The sequence below is a fragment of the Armigeres subalbatus genome, chromosome 3, assembly GCF_024139115.2.
Source record: "Armigeres subalbatus isolate Guangzhou_Male chromosome 3, GZ_Asu_2, whole genome shotgun sequence".
NCBI lineage: Eukaryota > Metazoa > Arthropoda > Insecta > Diptera > Culicidae > Armigeres > Armigeres subalbatus.
In genome coordinates, this window is record NC_085141.1 from 152,353,626 (window position 1) to 152,379,266 (window position 25,641).

Consider the following 25,641-nt stretch of genomic DNA (forward strand, 5'->3'; position numbering starts at 1 on the left):
GTCACTTTGGTATTGATAAAAAATTGCAGAAAATCTGTTTTTCTTTTTCAGAACAATTTCGACTTAAATTAAATAACAAGGGAAATATTCATTTTTTTTTAACTAGTGCCCCAGTTCAACTCCGCGACGAAATAATTACAATAATGGATCAGCTATAATGAGGAGCGATGTGCACCGGCGCCCGCTTGAGTCCGAAATATTCATGGATATCTCGCTAAAGAAAATTCCACTGTTTTTATTTTGTTATTATAGTTATTCCAATGGAAGGTCTTCCAGAAATGCCTCAGAAGGTTCCTTTAGTAATTGTTCAGTATGTTCTTCAAGAAGTTCCTCCAGAAAAACTCCCGCAAGTTTATCTTTTCTGTCGTTCATTTAAAAATGTTTTTTTTTGGAAATTCATCTTGGATCCCTCCGGGAGTTCCCCAGCAATTTGTGTGTTCTTTTAAGAATCTTTAGCAGTTCTCCCAAAATAGTTTTAGGATTTCTTCCTCGAAACTTTTTTTTATTGGAAATGCCCTATAATTTTTTTGTGGTTTCATTTGAGAACTCTCCGGATTTTTTCGGATGTTGCTACAATTTTTTCTCTCCGAGACATCCTTCAGAGAAAAAAAAAAACTGTGGAAGCATTCCTGCTGGATTTTGTCAAGAGATTCTTGTGGCAAAACTTGAGGGAATTTCAGGAGGAATTTCTTCGACTGCAAGTATAACTCCCCGAAAGAATTTTTCAGGCGGAAAGAAGTCCAGAAGGAATAACGGTGAATAAATTTACTACGACGGGTCTCCAGCCAGCCTTGCGATCCAAAGCGTAGAATTGCCCTCCGGAGATGGCGAGTTCTATTCCTGATTCGGTCAAGGATGCTTTCGAGTAGGCTCCTTGGGCATAGTTGTCAGTTGTCACACAAAATACATACGCATGCAATGGCGGGCACAGAAAAGCTTTAAATTAATAACTGATGAAATGCTAATAGAATACTAAGTTCAGCAACTAGCCAAGTTCCAGTTGAAATGTAGAGCCATTGAAGAAGATGATGACTACTTTTAGCAGCGCCCGGTGAGAACTCTATATGTTTACGAAGTCGCTATACCTAAAACAAAAACCACCTGTAAGAAGATGGGGCGCTATCCTAAAATAGCACTCGGGAGGGAGCGCTATAATGAGAATAGCGATGAGGACTCCCGTGGAGGTGCTCTAAAGCAACGTACACACGAGTCAAGCAGTTTGACGAACATTGACTCCACCCCCAAGAAAACGCTTCGGTTGCTGCTTTGTTGGAACGTGTGTGAAGTTGTTCGAACAACCATTTGACAGATGGCGGCTCGGTTGGAAAAAATTAAAACGGTTTGATTTTGGTTTGAGTTGTCGGGGGTGGAGTCAAGGTTCGCCGAACATGTTTGAGCATTTGTAGTGAAGTTGCACAAACCCTTATATATTTTTTGATGGTTGGTGCTCATGTTGTTGCTTCGGTCGTTCGTGTGTGATATTGTTGGTCGAATAAATTGATTGTTCGTGCCGCTGTTGGTAAAACATGATGGATGTTTGAATAAACGGGAGGTGGAGTCAATGTTGGTCAAACTGCTTGACCGTGTGTACGTTCCATAAGGGACATAGCTCATTATGTTATACTCCATTGCACAGTGACGTCACACACGACTTTTGACAGGTACTGGTCCTGTTGTTTACAGACGACTTTATCTTAATTTTGAGATACTTCTATCATTCTTTGGATTTTCTGATCGTTAATTACCTAAGCTTATCGATAATTACCAATATTTGAATGCGGAATGTACGAAATGTCTTCAACATCGTGAAATATGCAGATTTAATTTGGATCAAAAAAATTCTAAGTCCGAAACGTAAACAACAGGACCAGTACCTGTCAAAATAGTGAGGTTAGGTTTGCTGCGCGCAATGACCTATTGTAAAAATAGTGTACGAAAAAGAAAAACTAAAATAATCGCCAAAATAAAAATGACACATGTATGTACAGGGGGAGGGGGGAGTCAATGATATGTGACAGGAGGGGGGAGGGGGTTGAAAATGCTGAAAAACGATGGACGTAATTGTTGAACGATCCCTAATGGGACAAACACAATTAATACGTTTGCGTGCGTTTTGACAGTTTTGCCATGGGAAAACTGTCAAAACGCACGCAAACGTATCCATTGTGTTTGGCCGGTTTGGCCCATAAGACTTTTCAACCGACACCCCCACCTCACCCCCACATAAAAAAATCTTGGGAATAACCAGCGCGCGGGGGAAACATACATTTTCTGTGCAAAACGTAAACAAACGAGCAAAAATTCCATACAAAAATCCAAGATGGCTGAGTTGGGGATATTGACAAGTCGGATAACCTGTACATAAAAATCTTGCAGCAGTTATCGCGTCGTTCATTTCATTTATTTAGTTTACATCTAAACAGATAACACTGAATCAACAATTTGACGTCACAATACACGGTTCGAGGCCGCATCTCTCCATCCTCGGATACGCCCCACGCTCGCCAAGTCGTTTTGCACCTGGTCTGCCCATCTCGCTAGCTGCGCTCCACGCCGTCTCGTACCTGCCGGGTCGGAAACGAACACCATCTTTGCAGGGTTGCTGTCCGGCATTCTTGCAACATGTCCTGCCCATCGTACCCTTCCGGCTTTAGCTACCTTCTAGATACTGGGTTCGCCGTAGAGTTGGGCGAGCTCATGGTTCATTCTTCGCCGCCACACACCATCTTCTTGCACACCGCCAAAGATGGTCCTAAGCACCCGTCTCTCGAATACTCCGAGTGCTTGCAAGTCCTCCTCGAGCATTGTCCATGTTTCATGTCCGTAGAGGACAACCGGTCTTATAAGCGTTTTGTACATGACACATTTGGTGCGGTGGCGAATGCTTTTCGACCACAGTTTTTTCTGGAGCCCGTAGTAGGCCCGACTTCCACAGATGATGCGCCTTCGTATTTCACGACTAACGTTGTTGTCAGCCGTTAGCAAGGATCCGAGGTAGGCGAATTCCTCGACCACCTCGAAGGTATCCCCGTCTATCGTAACACTGCTTCCCAGGCGGGCCCTGTCGCGCTCGGTTCCGCCCACAAGCATGTACTTTGTCTTTGACGCATTCACCACCAGTCCAACTTTTGCTGCTTCACGTTTCAGGCGGGTGTACAGTTCTGCCACCTTTGCAAATGTTCGGCCGACAATGTCCATGTCATCCGCGAAGCAAATAAATTGACTGGATCTGTTGAAAATCGTACCCCGGCTGTTACACTCGGCTCTCCGCATGACACCTTCTAGCGCAATGTTGAACAACAGGCACGAAAGTCCATCACCTTGTCTTAGTCCCCGGCGCGATTCGAACGAACTGGAGTGTTCGCCCGAAATCTTCACACAGTTTTGCACACCATCCACCGTTGCTTTGATCAGTCTGGTAAGCTCCCCAGGGAAGCTGTTCTCGTCCATAATTTTCCATAGCTCTACGCGGTCTATACTGTCGTATGCCGCCTTGAAATCAACGAACAGATGGTGCGTTGAGACCTGGTATTAACGGCATTTTTGAAGGATTTGCCGTACAGTAAAGATCTGGTCCGTTGTCGAGCGGCCGTCAACGAAGCCGGCTTGATAACTTCCTACGAACTCGTTCACTAATGGTGACAGACGACGGAAGATGATCTGGGAAATCACTTTGTAGGCGGCATTAAGGATGGTGATCGCTCGAAAGTTCTCACACTCCAGTTAGTCGCCTTTCTTGTAGATGGGGCATATAACCCCTTCCTTCCACTCCTCCGGTAGCTGTTCGGTTTCCCAGATTCTGACTATCAGTTTGTGCAGGCAAGTGGCCAGCTTTTCCGGGGCCTTTATCGCGTCGTTATCGAGTGCGATTTCTGTTTCCAACGATGAAATTTACAACTGTGTTGGTGTGAATGCTCCGATAAAGTATAATGGCAATATATTATATAATTATATGATTATAATCATCATCGAGTCGGCCAAGATTTTTTTATGTAAGTCAGCTCTCAGCTTAAAAGCGCGTGCGTTGTTCGTCGATTAGTTTTCGTGTTCAACACGTTCCACATTGCAAGCTTTGAGAAGCTTTGCTCGTTGCATTAGCGTTATCGAAATTGCTGTAGCGAGGATCCCAACCCATCTAGCGAACGTAATTTATATTATAGCATGGTAGGTGCTCAATGCTCGTAGTTCCGATTATATGAAAAAAAAAACCCAGATTAATCCACCTAGTGGTTATGGCGCCTTTCTCGCGGAAAAAGGTAAAAAATGTAGCCTTTACGCTTACACCTCGATGATGTACAAGAAAGGCAAAACAGTTACACCGTCTAATGTTATGATAGAAAATTCACACTAGTAGACGACAGATGGCGCTGCCAAAAGTTTCTCGAATTTCCTATGTTCGAATTTTGACTTTCGGACAATTTCATAGTACTATGAAACTCAACCAAGAGCATACTTACGCCTAAATGCGTGCAACACGAGCAACTTTATAGTACGATGAAACTCTTAATGGAAGCAAGCCACGGATAAACTTTAACAATATTCTTAGATGCAAGGCATTTTTCATAACACATTATTGTTCTATGTGATTATGTCTCATCGCTATTTTAATATTATCTATTTTTTGCAATTTGCAATTATTATGAAATTCAATAGTGATCAACAGCGTTTTAGTCCCTGTCGGATGCAACTTGTTGCAAGAAAATCAGTTAAGAGTTTCTATGTGAAAATTTGGCTAATGTTTTTTATGGCATTTTGTGCACACACACGCACACACATACACACACACACGCACACACGGACAGACAGACATTTGTTCAGCTCATCGAGCTGAGTCGAATGGTATATAACACTATGGGTCTCCGGAACTTCTATCAAAAGTTCGAATTTGGAGTGAAATTATAGCCTTTCGGTACAACTTAGTTGTACGAGAAAGGCAAAAATGAAAAACTGCCTAAAACATTTTCCTTGTCAGCTGCGAACGCATTGATCAATCTTGATCAAATTAAATAGCATGAAATAAGAAGAGTGGCTCTGCGAAATGCAACTTGTTGCGATAAAATCAGTTAAGTCTAAGTACATGAAAATCGTGTGAGCTTTTGAGGTTGAAAAAGTGACTAGACACACAAACATACACACACACTTACATACCCACACACAGACATCACCTCGATTCATCAAACTGAGTCGAATGGTATAAGAAACTTTACTATCAGATGTTCCTGTAAAAAGTTCGTTTTCAGAGTGGAATGATAGCCTTTCGGTACAACTTTGTTGTTCGAGAAAGGCAAAAAAAAAATAGTTTGAGTTTTGCATTCTTTGTAACAAATATATTCACATTATATTTCGAGTGGAAAATTAGTAGGAATACAACTAAAAAGCACTCGTTATGATATTTCACGTTTTCGCGCAATGCGTGGCTTTGACGACCCCTCCCCATGGCCACTGCGAGTTAGACCGGGACCATCGTCCCTAACCCCTAATCCCAAGGCGTCAAGTGACCCGTGCCGAGGGGATGCATGGCCAGGGTGGTGAAATAATAAGCTAGGCCTTTAACGGAGCCTGTGGGGTACCTGGGCACCCTCCACAGTAATTGTCCCTTACCACGTCATGCTGGGCTCTGGCGTGGTGGACCTCTTCCCGAGCAACTCGTGGGACCAAAATGGAAAACCAAGTCAATTCTTCAATTAGTGGTAGTAGTGTAGGCGACAACCTCTTCGCAAGAGGTGGGTTGTTCAGGTCTCCGCCTAGGAGGCCAGAGGCAATAGTCGGCAGCTCAGTGCGCAGCGCCAGCGTGGGTCACTCAACCTTCCTCTCGGCTAGAAAAACGTCGGTAGGGGTTATTGACGGCCCATGGCTTGTGGAGGCGATGAGCCGCAAACGCGATGGGCTTTCGGCCTTCGAGGTGGCGACGGAACAGCTGGACGCCATCATCGACTTTGCGTCATCGAAGCATAATATCAGCAAGGACCTCAAGAGGAGCTTGCAGAAACTTCGAAAGTCGATGCTGGACGCCAAGCTGGAGAGGGCCAAGTGTAAACCCGTGAAATCGGTGGAGTCGAGGTCTACCCAGACTGAGGCCCAAGGATTCGCGGACTCGGGCAAGGTCGAATCGACCGAAGGCGTGCCAGCGAAGACGGTGGTGCCAAAGTCTACCCAGACTGAGGCTCAAGTATTTGCGGGTACGTCGGGGGTGACTGCTCCAACGGAGCAGACACAAAAACGGGGGAGACAGTCTCCAGGGGATGAGCTCTCTGGGGGCCGCTCCAAAACGCGAAGGGTTACTACCCCGAACAAGGGTAGTAGGGCTGGGAAGCTGAACCCCGGTCAGGTACCTCCAAAACCGGGGGAGGAAGGACCTGGAAAGGTCCGTCCACTCAGGCAAGACGGTGGTAAGGGGTTACGGCAGGCTGAAAGTTCTCAGCCGCACCAGACCAGGGAAATAGAGGGGGATGACGCCTCCTGGACCCTGGTCAAGAACAAGAGGAAACCGAAGACGTTAAGGGCCGAAAAGAAGGCCCAGGCGAATGAGGGTAGCAAGAAGTCTAGGGTAGGCGCCAATCGCTCCAGGGGCGATGCCCTAGTCATCACGGCGGACGAGGCTAAGTACTCGGATGTTTTGAAGGCGATGAGGAGTGACGTCAAGCTCGGTGAACTCGGCGCCGACGTACGTCGAATAAGACGTACCCGGATGGGCGAGATGATACTCGAGCTGAAGCGGGGCGTCTCGCAAAAGGCGCCGCCTACAAGAAGTTGGCGGAGGAGGTCCTAGGCGAGACGGTCAAGGTGAGGGCACTCACGACGGAGGTGAATCTAAGGGTTAAAGACCTGGACGAGATCACTGAAGTCGAAGAGCTCGTCACGGCACTGCGGCGACAGTGTGAAGTGGAGACGCCCACCGCAGCCGTTAGGCTACGGAAAGGTCCGGCAGGGACGCAGGTAGCATTGGTTCGGCTATCTGCAGCGGACGCCTCCAAGGTAGTCAAGTTAGGGAGCGTCAAGGTGGGATGGTCGGTCCTGTGCGCATATACGAGCAACCCGAAGTTTGCTTCAAGTGCCTGGAACCAGGGCACAAGCAATGGGACTGCAAAGGCCCTGACAGAAGCAATCTCTGCCGACGCTGCGGATTGGAGGGACATAAGGCACAATGCTGCACGAACCCTCCCAATTGTTTGATTTCTTCCAGCAAAGCTGTGAACAGCAAGCACCCCATAGGGGGTTCGATGTGCCCGGCGTTTAAGCGTGCTGCAAAATCAAAATGCAGGTAACGCAGCTGGCTTGCTCGGCCTCGCCCGAGTGTTTGGTGTGCGTGGGTTTAGAGGAAACGGCGGAACACGTGTTGTTCGTGTGCTCACGTTTTCGCGCAATGCGTGACCACATGCTTGCCACATGTGGTCTGGACACTACCTCGGACAACCTAGTTCGGAGGATGTGTAAAGATGAAGTTGGCTGGAACGCCGTTTTATCGGCTATCGCCCAAATCGTCTCGGAGCTACACAGAAGGTGGTGCGTGGACTCAAGGATGGCTAGTTCAGGCGCAAATAAGAGGTGGTCCAAGGGATCGGAGTCGGCTTCATGGGTCATACCGGTGGTCATGCTCTGTGGTCGAACTCGATCCTTTTATCGAACAAGTGGCCGCGCGAAGAACAACATGGTATCGTCGCTTTCGCGGCGTCGGTCAACCGGGCGGGTTCCGAGCCCGAGGACGGAAAGGGGTCCTCGTCAAGGCTGGGGCAGGCGTAGGCCTCGCGTCGGCAAGTCCCTCTGTGTGCTGGCGAATAGGCCCTATCGCAGAAAGGTCAATTTGGGGTGCACGCGGCATCATCATTCTTGATACCAGTCGTGCAGAGGGAAGCAGGTGCGAAGTCGACCCTTCCCACCTTCCGAGGACATAGGGCGTGGTAAGGCCACCTGGAAAGCCGGCAACGCGCTGGCACGATACCATGGTGTTCTTCTAAAAAGCGAGTTACGATGTTCGGTGCTGCAAGGACACGCAGCTAACCTCGAGGGTGCGTTGTGCACTGGCCCCCCTTTGAAGCATTACTTTCTGGTTGTACCGAAGGGACTATGGGCTTGGCGGCAATGGAAACGGTTTAGCGGGTCGGGGATGTAGTCCTGCCTCCCTCGGTGATCCCTAACCCCGCATTTCCTGGTCAACCCAGGATGTCTGTTGAGCAAATTCCCCCTCCATTGTTTAGGAAGAAAAAAAAACACACACATACATACCCACACACAGACATCACCTCGATTCATCAAACTGAGTCGAATGGTATAATAAACTTTACTATCAGATGTTCCTGTAAAAAGTTCGTTTTCAGAGTGGAATGATAGCCTTTCGATACAACTTTGTTGTTCGAGAAAGGCAAAAAAAAAATAGTTTGAGTTTTGCATTCTTTGTAACAAATATATTCACATTATATTTCGAGTGGATAATTAGTAGGAATACAACTAAAAAGCACTCGTTATGATATTTCACAGCTTAAGAATCGGATTCAGCAGCAGATTGGAGCAGGAACGTATTGTACCAATCGTAAAGTCATGTAGAGCCTCGCGCATTTGTGCGCCTTCGTGCAGCATGGTAAGAGAAATTCGAAGAGCGGGAAATGTTTGACAGCCGAGTAACTGCAAAATAATTTTGCTTATGGGATTGATTTCAAAATATCCTGCTACCGCTACCCGCAGCACCCAGGTTCAGTGTACTATATTTGATTTTATATACACACTTAATTTTATTCATCGGGCTCGGTTATCAGATTACCGATTTCTCAACAGCTGAGCTCTTGGTACACACTTAATTCTATTCACCGGGCTCGGTAAATAGATTACCGATTTCTCAACAGCTGAGCTCTCGGTAGTGACCTCGGTAACTGAATTCAATTACCGAGCTCTCGGTTCAACATTTATGGTAGCGAACTGTCAAAAAATACCAAGCAGTCGGTAAAAAAATACTGATGAATCTGTAAAAAAAATACCGATTTCAGTAATTTATAGTGCTGACTAAAAGGTAGTTTAATTTCAATTTTTCTTATTGATAATGAAAAAAAAAGCAATCTGAGGTTTTCATATTTATTACAGTTTTTAGTCAGAAAACATTGTACAAAATATGTTTGTTGCTGTCTCATTGCTGTACTAGCACTAGCGCAATTATCGCCCGAGAAGCTATCACAAAGATGACCGCACGGAACTTCGTTCGTTTTATTATATCTAGAAAATAAGAACGTTTTTTATCGAGAAAATCCTATCGGAAACAGTTATTTTATTGAGTTTACATACCTGATGTCTTAATTGTTATAGGTCGAGTTCCATAAAATCGGTACAACACATATTGGAGATAGCAGTAGCGACTGTGCCTGTTAGCCGACTGTTTGTCCTGGAAATCTATCATATAAATCTTTAGCAAACTAGCGCAAAAAATACATGATGGTGAACGTGTTTGAACGTTACCTACCTGAATATCCAATAAAGCAAAATTTCCACCGGTAGCATTAATCTCGACTGAAACAAACTCGTTCTGACTCGCAAATAAATATGGCGTCGGTACCTGGTCGAGAACTGATAACTCGGTATTTACACCTGGTAAGGGTGAAATCAGGAGTGATTCAGTTTGATTCTAAATTTTCGACCACTATTCTAGTTTGCATCTGGAGCAAAATAGAACAAACTCGCTGGTTTCCCCAGCAGTGTTCTATTCATGTTTTTCAAATTTTCAATTAATTCAAATCATTATGTTACTGCCAAGAAAGGCGCCGGAATTGCAAAGTGGATTGATCCGTAGATAAAATGATGCATCCATACACCAAAACAATTGAAAAATATTTAAATCTCGTGGTTCAATCGTGGTTCAAATCTGCAGAAAATAGAACGGAGCGTTATACCAGTTTTATTTTTTTGACAGTTGACTGGTATAAAAACTGAATCTAGAACAGCTGCTGGGAAATTCAATGTTTCAGATTCATATTCAAACTGACAGCCCCGAACGATTTGAATCACTGCTGATTTTACTCTAAGTTCAGTAAAGTGAATTAATTTTTACTGAGTGATCGGTTAATGTTTTGACAAGTGCAGGACATTTAGTTAGAACAGAGTTGATCGGTAATTCAATCTACCGAAACTCTGTATTTTATTTTTTACAACTGAAACATCGGTGAAAATTATTACAGAGATCAGTGAAATCTTTGAAATCAACAGAGCTCTCGGCTAAATTTTTCTTTTACCGAATAAAATCAGTAAAAAATAGTACCGAGCTGAAATTCTCGATTTAAGTTTGTACCCACCTCAGTAAAATAGTTCAAATAATAACCGAGGTCTCGGTTCTGAGCGCCCGACGATGAAATGTCAATTATTACTGAACACTCGGTTAAACACTACCGAGTGTTCCACAAAAAATAGTGCGGATTTCGGTAATAAAAAATACCGAATAAATTGTATTTGGTATTCCTGTTCTTTTGTTTCGCTAGCGCTTCGTCGAAAATGATTAGCGAATTTCCAACAAGTGCGGATTCTGACAAAAAACAACTTCGCTTTCATCCCATTCCGCTAAACCACCATACATAATTCTGTCCAATGAGCTATCGCGAAGAGAAATGGCGTGGGAACGCTGACTGCATTTGTCTGGAATTCGAGAATATTAAATATAAAACTGTAAATTAGCAAAAAAAAATGTTTGAACTTACATGAACCATGATTAAATCTATATCTTTATATCTATACGTAATGCGCCTTTTAAAAAAATTAAAACGAAATAGAACAATTGTTAAATCTCTTCTTCAAAACTTCCTCGAATATTTGCAAGTTTTACTTTACAAATATGGCGTCAGAGAGGCACGTGATCTCTACTGAGAGCTCAGTAATTACTCCACCGGGTAACTCGAAAGTTATCTCAGAACAGAGTTGTTCGATTATTTATAATACCGAAAATCAGTATTTTATCCTGAATTACTGAAAGATCAGTAAAAATCATTACAGAAACCAGTAAATTTATTTCAAATAACCAAACTCTCGGTTCAAATTTCCTTTTAGCGAATTAAATCAGTAAATAATATTACCGAGCTGGAAATCTGAATTTAAGTGTGTAGTTTTCGTCGAGCGGTCAATCCCAAATTTTTTGACGTAGAACTACGTCTGTCATTTCTATATTGGGGTACACTTTACGATTGCAAAAAACTGAAAAACGTCACGAAAATATGATAGACTTTGATCGTTAATAGCTTAGCCGTTTCTCGATGGATTTTCAATTTTCTTGGACCGTTCGATCAAGGAAGAGTCAACGCTTCATACCCAATGTACACTGAAGTCGTCTTTTACGCGGTTATGTTTACAGGAATTGTTTTTTATGCGATTTTTTTCACTCGAATTTTTGGACGCGGTTCATCCAGACATATTTTGGAATTTACGCGGCTTTTTACGTTGTTTTCATCTACGCGGCCCATACCCCCTGTATGAAAACCCACTTTAGTGTGTTACAATACCAATGTATGATAATATTTTCAATTAAAACTTGCTAACAGCTTAGCACTCGGTTTCGGTGATTCAGTCAATCTCGTAAGTGCATCGCAAGCTTCTTCTTCCATAACACTACTTTCCAACTGGAACTTTGCCTGCTTTGCAACTTAGTAATCTATTGGCATTTCTTTAGTTATTAATTAAAAGCTTTTTATGTCCACCATTGCAGGGCTTTTAGCTGGTGCAGTTGGTTTCTGCTAACTTAAACGTGCCTTTTCTCTCGAAAGCTTGGGGCGTTTGACGGCAGCTTCTTGCTTACGTCTATTGATGCCAGTAGAGTGGCTCAAAATCTTCTTCGCTGCTGCAATGATTGCGTTCTGGTAAACTTTCTTCGGTTCGTTTTTTACTGATTCGTAGGTGTCTGCCAGAGAAAACGCTAGGTCCGACGCTACTCACGTGAAGCAATAATAATTATTATCAATAAACTGCCAAACTTCTTTGTCGCGTATACTCTGACTTCCTCCATATGATGACCACCAAACGCCGTTGACAGCCTAGCTTTCGCAATGGGTTTTTCTGTAATGAGCTACCAGGGGTTTAGACTGACTTAGACGATCCCCACCGATGTGTATCCAAATGAGTGTCTAGTATAGGAACGAAATGCGTTCATATTTTATTTATGCACTTGTTCTCGCACCGGTTGTTTCTATCAAGGTTGTTGAAGTGCAATCATGCTTCGCACCGGTGGTGAATATCCGGTTGCTATTGAGGCAAACACGGAAATAAATAAAATCAGGAAAAAATTATTATTTATTTTCAAATCTTTCAGAACGCGCTCCAACTTTTGTAATATAAGTATGTGCGTAATGCATTTTGTGATTATCAGATTAGCTAGACACACATCTGCTAGGTGGCGCTAGCTTATATGCAATAATTTAGTGAGGTGGATGATGGAGACTAGTTTAGTTTGGAATTCATACGCACAGTGGCGCTAGTGTATGAGAAATAACCTGTTAGGTTAAATATTTCTAAATCCGTTAGAGTTAGAAAGTGGCCATCTTCTACAAAGTTATCCGAATTATCTTTTAGGTTGGTTATTATGTAAGATTTAAAAGGGTAGTCAAAACCAGTAGTTTAGTTTGAAACCGCAATACTCGTTGGCGCTCGAGTTGAGTCGAATCGAGTCAAGTACGAGACACTTACTGTAGAAGTCGAAATAAGTATCTGTCAAAGGTACAACCAAGTGGTGGAATTAAATGGAATTTTACGAACTCGTCTTATGTCAAGTAACTTTGTAGAACACGGCAATATTCTGAAAATTCCAGATTTTGAGATATTTAACCTATCAGTTTATTTATTATACACTAGCGCCGCCAAGCGATTGTGTTTAAAACTAAACTTGCTTGCATCATGACGGTTTTCACCGCCCGAACAACTTTGTGGAATATGGCAATATTCTAATAATTTCAGTTTTCGAAATATCTAACCTAGCAGGTTATTTCTTATACATTATACATTATACACATACATTATACACTTATACATTATACACATTATACATTATACACCCGAACAACTTTGTAGAAGGCGGCAATATTCTAAAAATTACATATTTTGAGATACCTGACCTATCAGGTTATTTCCAATACACTAGCGCCGCCAAGCGGTTGTATTATTAACTAAACTTGCTTTCGTCATGATGGTTTTAATCGTCCGAACAACTTTGTAGAATACGGCAATATTCTTAAGATTTCAACTATCGAAATATCTATCCTTTAAGATTATTTCCAAATCACTAGCGCCGCCAAGCGGTTGTATTTCAAATTAAACTTGTTTTCGTCATGATGGTTTTGGCCACCCGACCAACTTTGCAGAAGACGCCAATATTCTAAAAAATCCAGATTTCGAGATATCTAACCTATCAGATTATTTCATATGCACTAGCGCCGCCAAGCAGTTGAAATTCAAACTAAACTGACCTCCATCACAATGGTTTTGATGATGAATAACCGAACAATATTTCAGAAATCGGCACATTTTTTATTTATGCGTTACTCTATATTTCCGTGTGATGGTTTGGCAACGGTTGGAGCGGGTCGCCAAATTTGCCAACTCGCTATTCACCGAAGGTTGCGTTTACATTTCCCAAACCCGTTTACCAACGACCGGTGCGAGTTCGCGTCATGATAGAGGTTGCTATTTTGGCTTTATTTACGCACTGGTGGGGATCGTCTTAGTGATGGGTGCTTAGTCTCTGTTCCAGTTTGCGTTGTACACTATCAGCCAGGGTTGCGCTTTTCAAATTTTGAAATCGATTATCATTTAAATGTGAACCTAACTAATATCAATTTAATGTCAATAAAGTTAAAAAAATGTTAAAAAGAAATAAACAATTACAATTACAATTACAATAATGAAGTTCAATCGGATGTTTGGCATTGTGTTTTGGTGTTAAGTTCAAAAGTAGCATTTACCAATGCTTCGAAACGAGATACAATTATCGAACGATTCTTACTCTCTAGCGAGTTTTTATCAATTGATAATTTGGATATGTGAACGCTTGAGAGTGTTGTTCATCCTCGATAATTTGAAAATTTTATTTTTATCTTCTTTTTCAAATCAATCTCAGGAGCATAAGATAAACGCTTGCTTTAGTCCAATCGCACAGAATAGTCGAAAACCTGTACATTACATACAGCTACGTAGTTCAACGTCACCTTTGCGTACAACCCGATTGGGCTGCAACTTTGAGTTTTAATTAATTTGACAATAGAGGTTTATTATTGTCTATCCGGAATAAATTTATACCGCTTTTTATACCGAAGTTGGATTTTTCTCCAGATACAGGCAACTTTTCCAACTTCGGAAGTAGTGCGCTGGATTTGCCTAAAGATGCGCTAAACAACGCATCAATTAGTTTGACAAATAAAACTTCGGAAGAAAGTTCGGTTCGGAAGTCCCGACTTCCGAATTCTAACTTGGTGCTACGCCGACAATACCTCTATTAATTTGACAGATTTTGAATCATAGCCAAACTCAAACCGCATAAAAACCGCATAAAAAGCGTAAATCGCGACGCTTGTTTTGTGAGGACTTTTAATTTATTGTAACCGGTGTTTAGGCTATACATAAAAGATAATATCTAAAATATCTTTTCTATACATACACTCACCTCTATCATCCACTTTTAGATAGAACTGATCGGCGCTGAAGTGCTTGCTACAAACTTTAGAGGATTCTAGCAAAATTTTCCTGTCCAGCAACTTTAGCTGCTTCAACCATGCATATGATGATCTAGGGCACTTGGGAAATGGATGGAGCAGTATGCCACTACCCTCAGCTGGTTGGTTGTCACAGGCACTGCATGGGGAACTCATTGCTGGCATATCATAAAAAACCCAGATTAATCCACCTAGCGGTGATGGTGCCTTTCTCGTTCGTTCAAAAGGTTTGGAAAAATCTCAAATAACACCAATATGTGGATTGGTCTTATTTTTCATATTTGTTTATATGCATAAAAAAAATTATCGCCAAACGCAATTTGTTGCAAACAAATCGGTTGAGCATAAGAGCAAAAAATGGCATTTTATTTTGTAGTTTTAAAATTTGTATTTTCGCCATAACTTTTGACCCAATTGTACGATCCGGCCAACTTTCTATAGGAAACAATGCGACAAGAATCTGCATCGAATGCAATCTGTTGCGAGCGACCTGAGAAGCACACATATTGCACATCAATCACAGTAACTTACATATGTCCGGAATCAGTCACAATATGGTTACTGCAACCAGAATTGTTGAACTTGTGTTGCTTGGGGAATAGATGAAGTCTAAGTGCTAAAAAAGTGAGCTAGACTTTTTTAAACTCTTTTTCGCAATAAATAGTAATTTAACCATAACATCTAAGCCCATAGTCCGATCTGGCCAATTTTCAATAAGAAAATATGAGACATTCTGCGTCGAATGCAATTTAATGCGAGCAAATCGGTTGAGGAAAAGTGCCTGAAAAATGAGTGAGTTTTTTTTAGCGATTTTTTCGTATAAATTTATATTTTGGCCATAACTTTCGATCCCATAGTCCGATCTGGCCAATTCCAAATAGGAAACAATGGGACAGGATTCTGCGTCGAATGCAACTTGTTGCGAGCAAATCGGTTGAAGATAAGTGCCCGAAAAATGAGTGACATTTTTTACGCGATTTTTTCGTATGAATTTGTATTTTGGCCATAACTTTCGATCCCATAGTCCGATCTGACCAATTTCAAACAGGAAATAATGGGACAGGATTCTGCTTCGAATGCAACTTGTTGCGAGCAAATCGGTTAAGGATAAGTTCCCGAAAAATGAGTAACATTTTTTACGGGTTTTTTCGTATGAATTTGTATTTTGGCCATAACTTTCGATCCCATAGTCCGATCTGGCCAATTTCAAATAGGAAACAATGGGACAGGATTCTGCGTCAAATGCAACTTGTTGCAAGTAAATCGGTTAAGGATAAGTGCCCGAAAAATGAGTGACATTTTTTGAGTAGTTTTGCGCACACACACACACACACACACACACACACACAGACATCACCTCAATTCGTCGAACTGAGTCGATTGGTATATAACACTATGGGTCTCCGGGCCTTCTATAAAAAGTTTGTTTTTGGAGCGATCATATAGCCTTTACCGTATACTTAGTATACGAGAAAGGCAAAAATTGATATAATTTTCGCTCCCATAGTTCGATTTGGCCAATTTTCAATAGGAAACAATGGGACAGGATTCTACGTCGAATGCAACTTGTTGCGAGCAAATCGGTTGAGGATAAGTGCCCGAAAAATGAGTGACATTTTTACGCGATTTTCTTGTATGAATTTGTATTTTAGCCATAACTTTCGATTCCATAGTCCGATCTGGCCAATTCCAAATAGGAAACAATGGAACAGGATTTTGCGTCGAATGCAACTTGTTGCGAGCAAATCGGTTAAAGATAAGTGCCCGAAAAATGAGTGACATTTTTACGCGATTTTTTCGTATGAATTTGTATTTTGGCCATAACTTTCGATCCCATAGTCCGATCTGGCCAATTTCAAATAGGAAACAATGAGACAGGATTCTGCGTCGAATGCAATTTGTTGCGAGCAAATCGGTTAAGAATAAGTGCCCGAAAAATGAGTGACATTTTTTGAGTAGTTTTGCGCACACACACACACACACATACACACACACACACACACACACACACAGACATCACCTCAATTCGTCGAACTGAGTCGATTGGTATATAACACTATGGGTCTCCGGGCCTTCTATAAAAAGTTTGTTTTTGGAGCGATCATATAGCCTTTACCGTATACTTAGTATACGAGAAAGGCAAAAATAACAATAATTAATAATTAATGCTTTTAACTTAACAAGTACAACTCAACGCAACAATACTACTTATATTACATTAAAATAAACACTATACCGTACATTTTTCGTAGCACTGCACTTCCAAACAATAGAAAATTCAACACCACGACTGAAGGTCTGTCAGGAGCGAATTAAACTTAAAAGTAGTGCTGTCACTGCTGTCCAATCAATGAGAGCTTGAAGTAGCTCGAAGTTTCTCCCTGTCCTGCTCATGCCCATTTGTTGACGAAGGAACGAAAGAAAAGGAGATGCTTCCGTGCAGTGCCCTACCAATGAAAATAGATACTAAGGTATGGAAATCCATATTTTGTGTGCGTGCTTTTTGTGTATGGTGAAAAAGCTCTCTCTACTACATTCGAACGAGCTCCCATACACGGACATTTGGAAGTACCCATTAAACGGGTATCGAGTACCCATTTTTTCAAAAGGTTCTGGAATGTCAAAAAATGGGCATTTTTCTGATGACATAAAATGTATATTTTTATCCCATTATGAAATAGCTCTTCTCACACAAAATAATGGGTAAATTCGGCCCATGTTGTTAATTGTTCACCACCGCCATATTTTTTCTTCAATCGAAGTGTGTGCTTGAAAATTAACAAGTAAGCCCAAAAGTAATATTTTATTAGAGATCCGCTATTCGTATTTCCAATGTGAGATGCTTCGGAAGATAATAATAGTGATCAGCAAGATAACGGAAGACCTCGCGAGCTGAGCCAAATAGTAAGTTTTTCTTCATTTGTTCATCACTTTTCCTTTGTAACACAGAGCATTTTTTAGACAATTCAACATTCCTACAATTCCCAAGTAGCTTGCACCCAAGTTAGCATCTCTCGGTACACAAAGGATTTCAAGTATTTCCGGGTGTTCATTTTACAAGGATAAGCTGGCCGTATGCGGACAGGAAAAATCAAATCAATCTCCCAAGGCAGCGCAAAAGCTATATATGTTCAATTAGCTTAAATCCCACAACAATGTTTAAACGTTGCGTTACAATAAATATAATAAACTCATTGGTTAAAATTCAATATTTAGAATTTTCTATTCCAAACAACCCTTCTTGAAAGAACATGAAATCCGCATTACATAACCTCAATTTATCGAAAATAAAAATGGGGCTTATTTACTCATTTTAACAATGAAAGCCAGGTGTGAAAAGTACCCATTATTTGAAGTTTTGGTAGTGTACTCATTAATGAGTAAATCGCGTTTACCCATTAAATCTAGAGTGCTTTGAGAATAGGTCGTATGTGCAAAAGAGAGTCTCTCTTTGCCTCCTTTCTCTTTCGATTATTACAGATCTATAATAAAGTTTACTTCAGATTTCTTGGAAGATATCTAAAGATTATAGCTTTGTCTAGCGTCCTGAAGTGAAAATTTGGCAAAATATGCTAAATTAGCTTATGTACAAGCGAAAGAGAGCGTGAACCAAGAGAGCCTCTCTTTTGCACATACGACCTATTCTCAAAGCAATCTAGAAATGAGTTGTGCCGCTTTTCTTCGAAATGGGTACGAAAATCACAGAAAAAACAAATATTGTGGAACCAAATATTTCGTACTTTCCATTTGAAAAGCGTATATTTTTTGTTAAAATAAAAGTAACATTGTTTACATTAACTGTGGTAACTTTAATTTAAAAGTGCCTTTCGTTTTTCTTGAGTGTAGATTTAAAAGTTCCCCCTTTTACCATAAAAAATATTGAACTGTCAATATCAAGTCTGTCGAATGGACTCGATGACAGCGAACAAGGTTATCGCAGTTTGTCATTGTTTTGTTTTTATGATCATTCGATTCCACGGATTCCACGCACGATTTAAGAAAATTTAAATTTTGAGTTGCGATAGCAGCAGCAGATAGCTGCAAGAGTGAACATTCTGTTGGCCTCCTCGAGGTAAAGGTGAGTACTCTGTAATCACGACCGAATTACCTTCGGCAGACCAATAATTGATTTGCTTGTTTCAGAATCACGCCATGACCGTTTCCGCAAAATGTTTGGTGCAAAGGTAGCACTGGCGCACTTTCATCACCATGTTGTGGTCACACCTTGAATTAAATCGGTGAGAAAATTTTATGAATGTGCATTTATTACGTTATTCTAAAGTAGTTCTACGCTTACAGGCTGTTGCTGAAATATCATGTTTTTCGCTCAGAGGCATCCGCATTCCAGCATCAGGAAGAATCGCAGTACTGACTTCAGCGCAGAGAAAACGGCAAACAGGTGTTTGGATGCTCACAACGGCAATAGTTTTTGTTTTAAAAGTCAATAGTTCTCATTCTAAAATGCATGTCTCCATCTTTTTGAATAATATAAATAAAATTTTCATTTAAAAAGTTGCAAATAAGTCAAAAGGAACATGATTTTATGTCTTGATTCATTTTTGACTTGCGGTCTTTTAAAAGTTCATGATTGGATTAACCCTTCAGTTTTATCTAAAACAAACACTTTTTCTTTCACAGTGTAACCATTTGGATCTGACAGTTTTACAGTTTTGTTTAAAAAGTTGAAACTTTTAATTTCAGAGTGGCATGTCACTTTTGAACCATCGTTGACGCAAAAGTTGTTGTACTTTTATTTTAATCATACGCAACTCTCTACGAAAAAGAACCAACGCAACTTTTTATTTTAACCAATGGTTTTTTTGATTCTATCAATGATTTTTCTTTCTGTGTACCCATTAATGGGTACTTGATTGCTTCCGTGTAAGAAGCCGTGCAAATATATACGTCACCATTTGCTGTTGACGTTTTCCATCATCCACTAATACGCTTGCATTTGGTCTTCTTCCTCACCTTCTATCTATTCATTGGTGCCCTACACGCTTAGTTAGGATAATCTAAAAGTCGGTAAAAAATACCGATAATCGAACTAAAGTGCACATACCTAAAATGTAGGTAATCATCGATTACCTAAAGTTAGGTAGTGGTGGTTATCAAGAATTATCGTTAAAAATTACCGATTTCGGTCGTTTATTTTTACTTAAAAATAGGTTTTTGATGTTTGTTTTGGTTACGCAAAAACGTTGAAAATTACCGATTATTCGGTTATTATTTAGTGTTTTGTTAAAAGAAAAACAAAATTCTTCAATAAATTAATTTATTTTTATTTTTATTAAGATGAATATAGAAACCGGCTAAATTTCCGGCGGATTATGGTCCCTGTTGAACGGCATTGCAAATGCTGGGTCTTTAGCCTCTTACCTACCTCCCCGTGGTGATGGCCGGGATACGAGCAACCTTTGGGAAGATCAGGTAACTAACCCCGGTGGGAACTACGGTCGTATGCTGACAGGGAGGGGAGGAGGGGAGGATTTGCTCCTCTCCGAAGGTGTTAACCCGATCGAGCGTCTTGGAAGCGTTAGGAAAATCAGGTAACTAACCGTGGTGGAAACTGTGGTTGTATGCTTTCAGGGAGGGGCGTTTACTCCTCTCTGGAGGTGTTAACCGTATCGAGCGTCTGTTCGTCATATTAGGAGCGTCTGTGCACCACGTTAAGGGCGGCTGATCCGAGGCTTATCATCGTCCAAATGCCAGCGAGCAAACCCGTGACCAACATTCCCTACGAACAGCGTTTACTCCAAAGCAGACCTTATTGAAAATGACAGTTCGAGTCCTGATCCATCCTGGAATTTATCGGAAATGTGAACAATTTTCCGGAATTCTGAAAATAAACAAAATTTTATATATTGTTCCCGGAAGTTGTCCCTTATCAATCAACGACTTACCATCAGTTTTAAATTGTTGATTATTTCGTTATTGTCCGAAGGATTCCGCGGCAGGAATGGCAGGAAGAGCCGGCAGAAACACTTGTTTTTACAAAGTCAAGGAAAATCTAATTTTAGGTAAAAAATAACGTCATCGTCTTAAAACGTCAAATACTTAAAAGTAGGTAAAAAGAAACGAGAATAACCGCTAATTTTTACCGATATTTCTAGTAAACATCCATTACCTAATTTTAGGTAAAATAAAAACCTAATTTTAGGTAATCTTATCTAAGCGTGTACACGCTTACTCCAGTTCACCTAAATATGGGTGAACAATACCTATAATCGCCAAAAAGTGCACATACGTATTTTTGGGTAAATCGTCATTTACCTACACGGATAACTTCGTAAACTCATTTATGAGTAAAAATATAACCATTTTTGGATCTTGTATTGAGCTGTCAGAAAATGGGGAAATTTTGACAACTTGAAATGGGTGAAAAAATACCCATTTTGAGAAAGTTGACCAACTTCAAAAACGTTTAATTTGAAACCCATAAATGGGTGGAAAAAATGTTGTGAGATTTTGTTCGCAAATTTAGCTGCCAGTTGCGTGCTGCGGCGTTGCTGAAATTTATTGAATTATTGTGATCTGTTTTACGCGGAAATAATAGAAACACTTGAACGTAAGTAACTGAAATCAATTCTAATTGAATGTAAATAACCTACAGTTTATTTCATTAATCAATAGGATCGGAACCGATGAAAGCGCCTCTTCAACAAGACCACGATGAGGGTTATTTCTATGGACTGCAAAATAATCATTGTTTAAAGACTTTGTAATGTTGAACGCGTAAAAATGTATATTTGAAAATAAATAAACGAGTATGAGAATTTGATTTGTTGTACTCTTCTTTAAACCTGCAATAAATCTCATTTTTATTATTTCCCATTCCAGATCCATTCCCAAAAATGAGAGTTTTTTACCCATTTTCAACAAAAATCAATTCTAAAGAATGGGTAAAAATGCCACATTTTTTGACACATATTGCGTTTACTCATTTATGAGTAAAACATAGTTTACTCTTTTAATGAGTAGATCCACTTAAAAGATATTTTAGTTACTAGATAAAGATTGTCGCTACTGTTCCCTTTGTTCTGCTGTCCGAAACATGTGTGGTACATACCTGTCAAATCGTATGGATTTTCCTTCTTTGACATTTAGCTCCCCTATCCTCGCCAGCAAAAGATGTTCCGGACAGCGACGACAGCGACAATCTTTATCTAGTAACTAAAATATCTTTTATCCACTTATTCTTCATAGTGAGTGAAAATTTACCCTTTAATGAGTTTTCGAGGTTCTCCGTGTATATGAGTAAACCGACTTCCCCCGAGCTTCACCCATAATTAGGTACTTGAATGACAGCGGTTTATTGGTAAATTTCACCCATATTTGGGTAATTTTTCTTTGTTTTGCTTTTGCTTGGGACATTCAAAATATTGGATCAATTATTGTCGGATTCGGATTAAGCAGAGTAACAATGTATTTTTATTTAAATAGTATTTCAAATCGATACAGTACAAAATCCTTGATTTAAATCGTAAAAAAACTAAGTGGCACACCATATCGGAGCTACTGGTTACTGTTGGTCCGGAAAAAGCAGGAGCCGTACCTCATGGAGTAGCAGTATGCGTCAGATTTCCGGTTGCTGTATTGACGAAAGTTTAAGGATTACATATGCCCATTCTCGTCTCGACGACGATCGTGATGAGATAAATGTTAATGATCGTTGTAATTATTGAAATGGTGACTGTTTCTTCCGTGCGAATCAGAAATCTAAATCGTTTAGATCAAGGGGCACGACACTTCCGCCTTTTTGGAAAAAATCGCCAAAAACCCTATCAAACTTAACACTTTGTAAAATATCCTATCAAATTAGTCTAAGCGTGCACTTTCTTCGTCTATCCTTTTAATATGTGTTTCTAACCCTTTATATTTCCAGATATTCCTTTCAAGCATATGTCAAAATTTGACAAGTGAAGTCAGATAAGAAAAGGCAAAACGATGTGATGAAAGGATACAAAAGAGATACACAAAAACAAACAATTTTTTTTTTCTTCAGGAAGGGTTAATGAAAACCTGCATTAGGATACCTGAGGAGGTTCTCAGGTAGTGTGGGGATAGGTGTCATCTTGGGTGTCATGTCATATAGTATTTCACAAATCCTTCCTCTAGTCCGCATCCCCCGGCTCGCAATTGAGCAAAACATGAAGGGGAATAAGAACTATTGAGAATGCTCAGACTTCTGCTAACGCGCAGTGCGTTTCAAAACACACAACATCGACTTCCAGGTGGCAACCTCAGCACCCGTCGATCTCAAGCCGTGATAGTGACGGTCTCTATCACCATGTCACTAGAGCTGTGCGCCGCCGCGCCGCGCCGCGGCCGCCGACGATTTTTAAGCGCCGCCGCCGCCACCATATTTGACCGGCGCGCCGCTGCATTTTTTTGATTGAGCCGCCGGTGAATTTTAGGCGAGCCGGTGAAATAATTTGGTCTTGGGGGTTCATATACAGGGGTTAGGCAAAATGATTGAGATAGGCAAAATTTGGCCCAAATTCAAATCCTTATAACTTTTTGAAAAATTGATGAAATTGGACAAAACCGAAAGCATTCGACGGCAAATTTAGTCAAGATTTAGGAACATGCACGGTCACGGATACTGGCCACCGGACACTGGAGATGTTCCGGATTTTCGGGGACTATGTCAAAAACACATTTTTTCTGCCGCTCGTATTTTTGTGTGGTTTGAAGTTACATCGATAAACACTATTTTCCTAGAAACTAGATCTTATTAAAAATTGAATGCGGGTGGTTGCGCTAAGATCCGTTGAAAAACATCCGAGATATGGCCATTTCAGTAAACCTGGTTCCGAATACTATGGTCAATTATGTATATCCTTCCAATCACGTATATATTATCCGGTACCATACCAATATTGGTATCAAACTTCAAGATTTTTCATGGAGATGCTTCAGGAAGCATATGCAGGACGATCAGTTGCCCTGACCACTCTGTAGTAGGTTCCAGGTGTCCCGGGGGAAGTGGCCAATTTGAAGAACGTTCAGAACCCTATCAATATGGGTATCAAACTTCAAGATTTTTCATGAAGATGCTTCAGGAAGCGTATTAAGGATGATCAGTTGCTCTGACCACTCTGTAGTAGGTTCAAGGTGCCCCGGGGGAAGTGGCCAATTTGAAAAAACGTTTAGAACCCTATCAATATGGGTATCGAACTTCAAGATTTTTCATGGAGATGCTTCAGGAAGCATATTCAGGACGATCAGTTACCCTGACCGCTCTGTAGTAGGTTCCAGGTTCCCCGGGGGAAGTGGCCAATTTGAAAAGCGCTCAGAACCCTATCAATATGGGTATCAAACATCAAGATTTTTCATGGAGATGCTTCAGGATGATCAGTTGCCCTGACCATTCTGTAGTAGGTTCCAGGTGCCCCGGGGGAAGTGGCCAATTTGAAAAACGTTCAGAACCCTATCAATATGGGTATCAAACTTCAAGATTTTTCGAGGTGATTCTTCTAAATGCATTTTAGAACCAGCAGCTGTCATGACCACTCTGTAGTAGGTTCCAGGTGTCTTGGGGAAGGGACCAATTTGCAAAATGTTCGAAACCATATCAAATACTCAATACTCTTTATCAATGTTCAAGGCTTTTGGACTCTCCTGTCGAATAGAGTTCGCCGCAGCACGAAGTTGACCATCTACAAAACGCTCATTAGACTGGTCGGCCTCTATGGCCACGAAAGTTGGATGTTGCTGGCGAAGGACCAACGCGCCCTTGGAGTTTCCGAATGGAAGGTGTTGCGGACCATCTATGGTGGGGTGCAGATGGAAGACAATGGAGGTGGTGGTGGAGGTCAATGAACCACGAGTTGTAACTATTAGGAGAACTACCCACACGGTACAATTTTGGCGGTTACAGTGGGCCGGGCAAAAAGCCAGAATGTCAGACGATAACCCGATTGAGATGATGCTTCGATAATAATCCGACCGGTACTAGAAGAAGAGGCGTGCAGCGGTCACGGTGGATCGACTAAATCTTGAAGTTTGATACCCATATTGATATGGTTCTGAACGCTTTTCAAATTGGCCACTTCCTCCGGGGCACCTGGAACCTACTACAGAGTGGTCAGGGCAACTGATCGTCCTGAACATGCTTCCTGAAGCATCTCCATGAAAAATCTTGAAGTTTGATACCCATATTGATAGGGTTCTGAATGTTTTTCAAATTGGCCACTTCCCCTGGGGCACCTGGAACCTACTACAGAGTGGTCAGGGCAACTGATCGTCCTGCATATGCTTCCTGAATCATCTCCATGAAAAATCTTGAAGTTTGATACCCATATTGAAAGGGTTCTGAACGTTTTTCAAATTGGCCACTTCCCCCGGGGCACCTGGAACCTACTTCAAAGTGGTCAGGGCAACTGATCGTCCTGAATATGCTCCCTGAAGCATCTTCATGAAAAATCTTGAAGTTTGATACCCATATTGATAGGGTTCTGAACGTTTTTCAAATTGACCACTTCCCCCGGGGCACCTGGAACCTACTACAGAGTGGTCAGGGCAACTGATCGTCCTGCATATGCTTCCTGAAGCATCATCATGAAAAATCTTGAAGTTTGATACCAATATTGATATGGTACCGGATAATATATACGTGATTGGAAGGATATACATAATTGACCATAGTATCCAGAACCAGGTTTACTGAAATGGCCATATCTCGGATGTTTTTCAACGGATCTTAGCGCAACCGCCCGCATTCAATTTTCAATAAGATCTAGTTTCTAGGAAAATAGTGTTTATCGATGTAACTTCAAACCACACAAAAATACGAGCGGCAGAAAAAATGTGTTTTTGACATGGCCTCCGAATATCCGGAACATCTCCGGTGGCCGGTGGCCGGTATTCTTGACCGTGCATGTTCCTAAATCTTGACTAAATTTGCCGTCGAATGCTTCCGGTTTTGTCCAATTTCATCAATTTTTCAAATAGTTATAAGGATTTGAATTTGGGCCAA

General features: G+C 41.1%; 1 protein-coding gene and 1 long non-coding RNA gene across 4 annotated transcripts in view; one reads left to right on the plus strand and one right to left on the minus strand.

Moving 5' to 3' along the window:
• The window catches only part of LOC134221018 (zinc finger protein 92-like), an 80,968-nt gene extending 63,910 nt beyond the window's left edge, over positions 1-17,058 (minus strand). The window contains exons 1-2 of one of the 3 annotated variants that reach the window (XM_062700190.1): positions 16,902-17,058; positions 14,612-14,818 (exon numbers count right to left, since the gene is read on the minus strand). In XM_062700190.1, the coding sequence (XP_062556174.1) occupies positions 14,612-14,816 (205 nt within the window). In that variant the 5' untranslated portion in view covers positions 14,817-14,818; positions 16,902-17,058. Of the gene's footprint in view, positions 1-14,611; positions 14,819-16,896 lie in introns of all 3 variants that reach the window. The other 2 variants (XM_062700189.1, XM_062700191.1) reach the window with 2 other exon arrangements.
• Positions 17,059-18,553: 1,495 nt separating this feature from the next.
• On the plus strand, positions 18,554-19,184 carry LOC134225207 (uncharacterized). Its single transcript, XR_009983193.1, has 3 exons — positions 18,554-18,738; positions 18,804-18,898; positions 18,960-19,184. It is a non-coding gene; the product is annotated as an uncharacterized LOC134225207 (long non-coding RNA).
• The last annotated feature ends 6,457 nt before the right edge of the window (positions 19,185-25,641 follow it).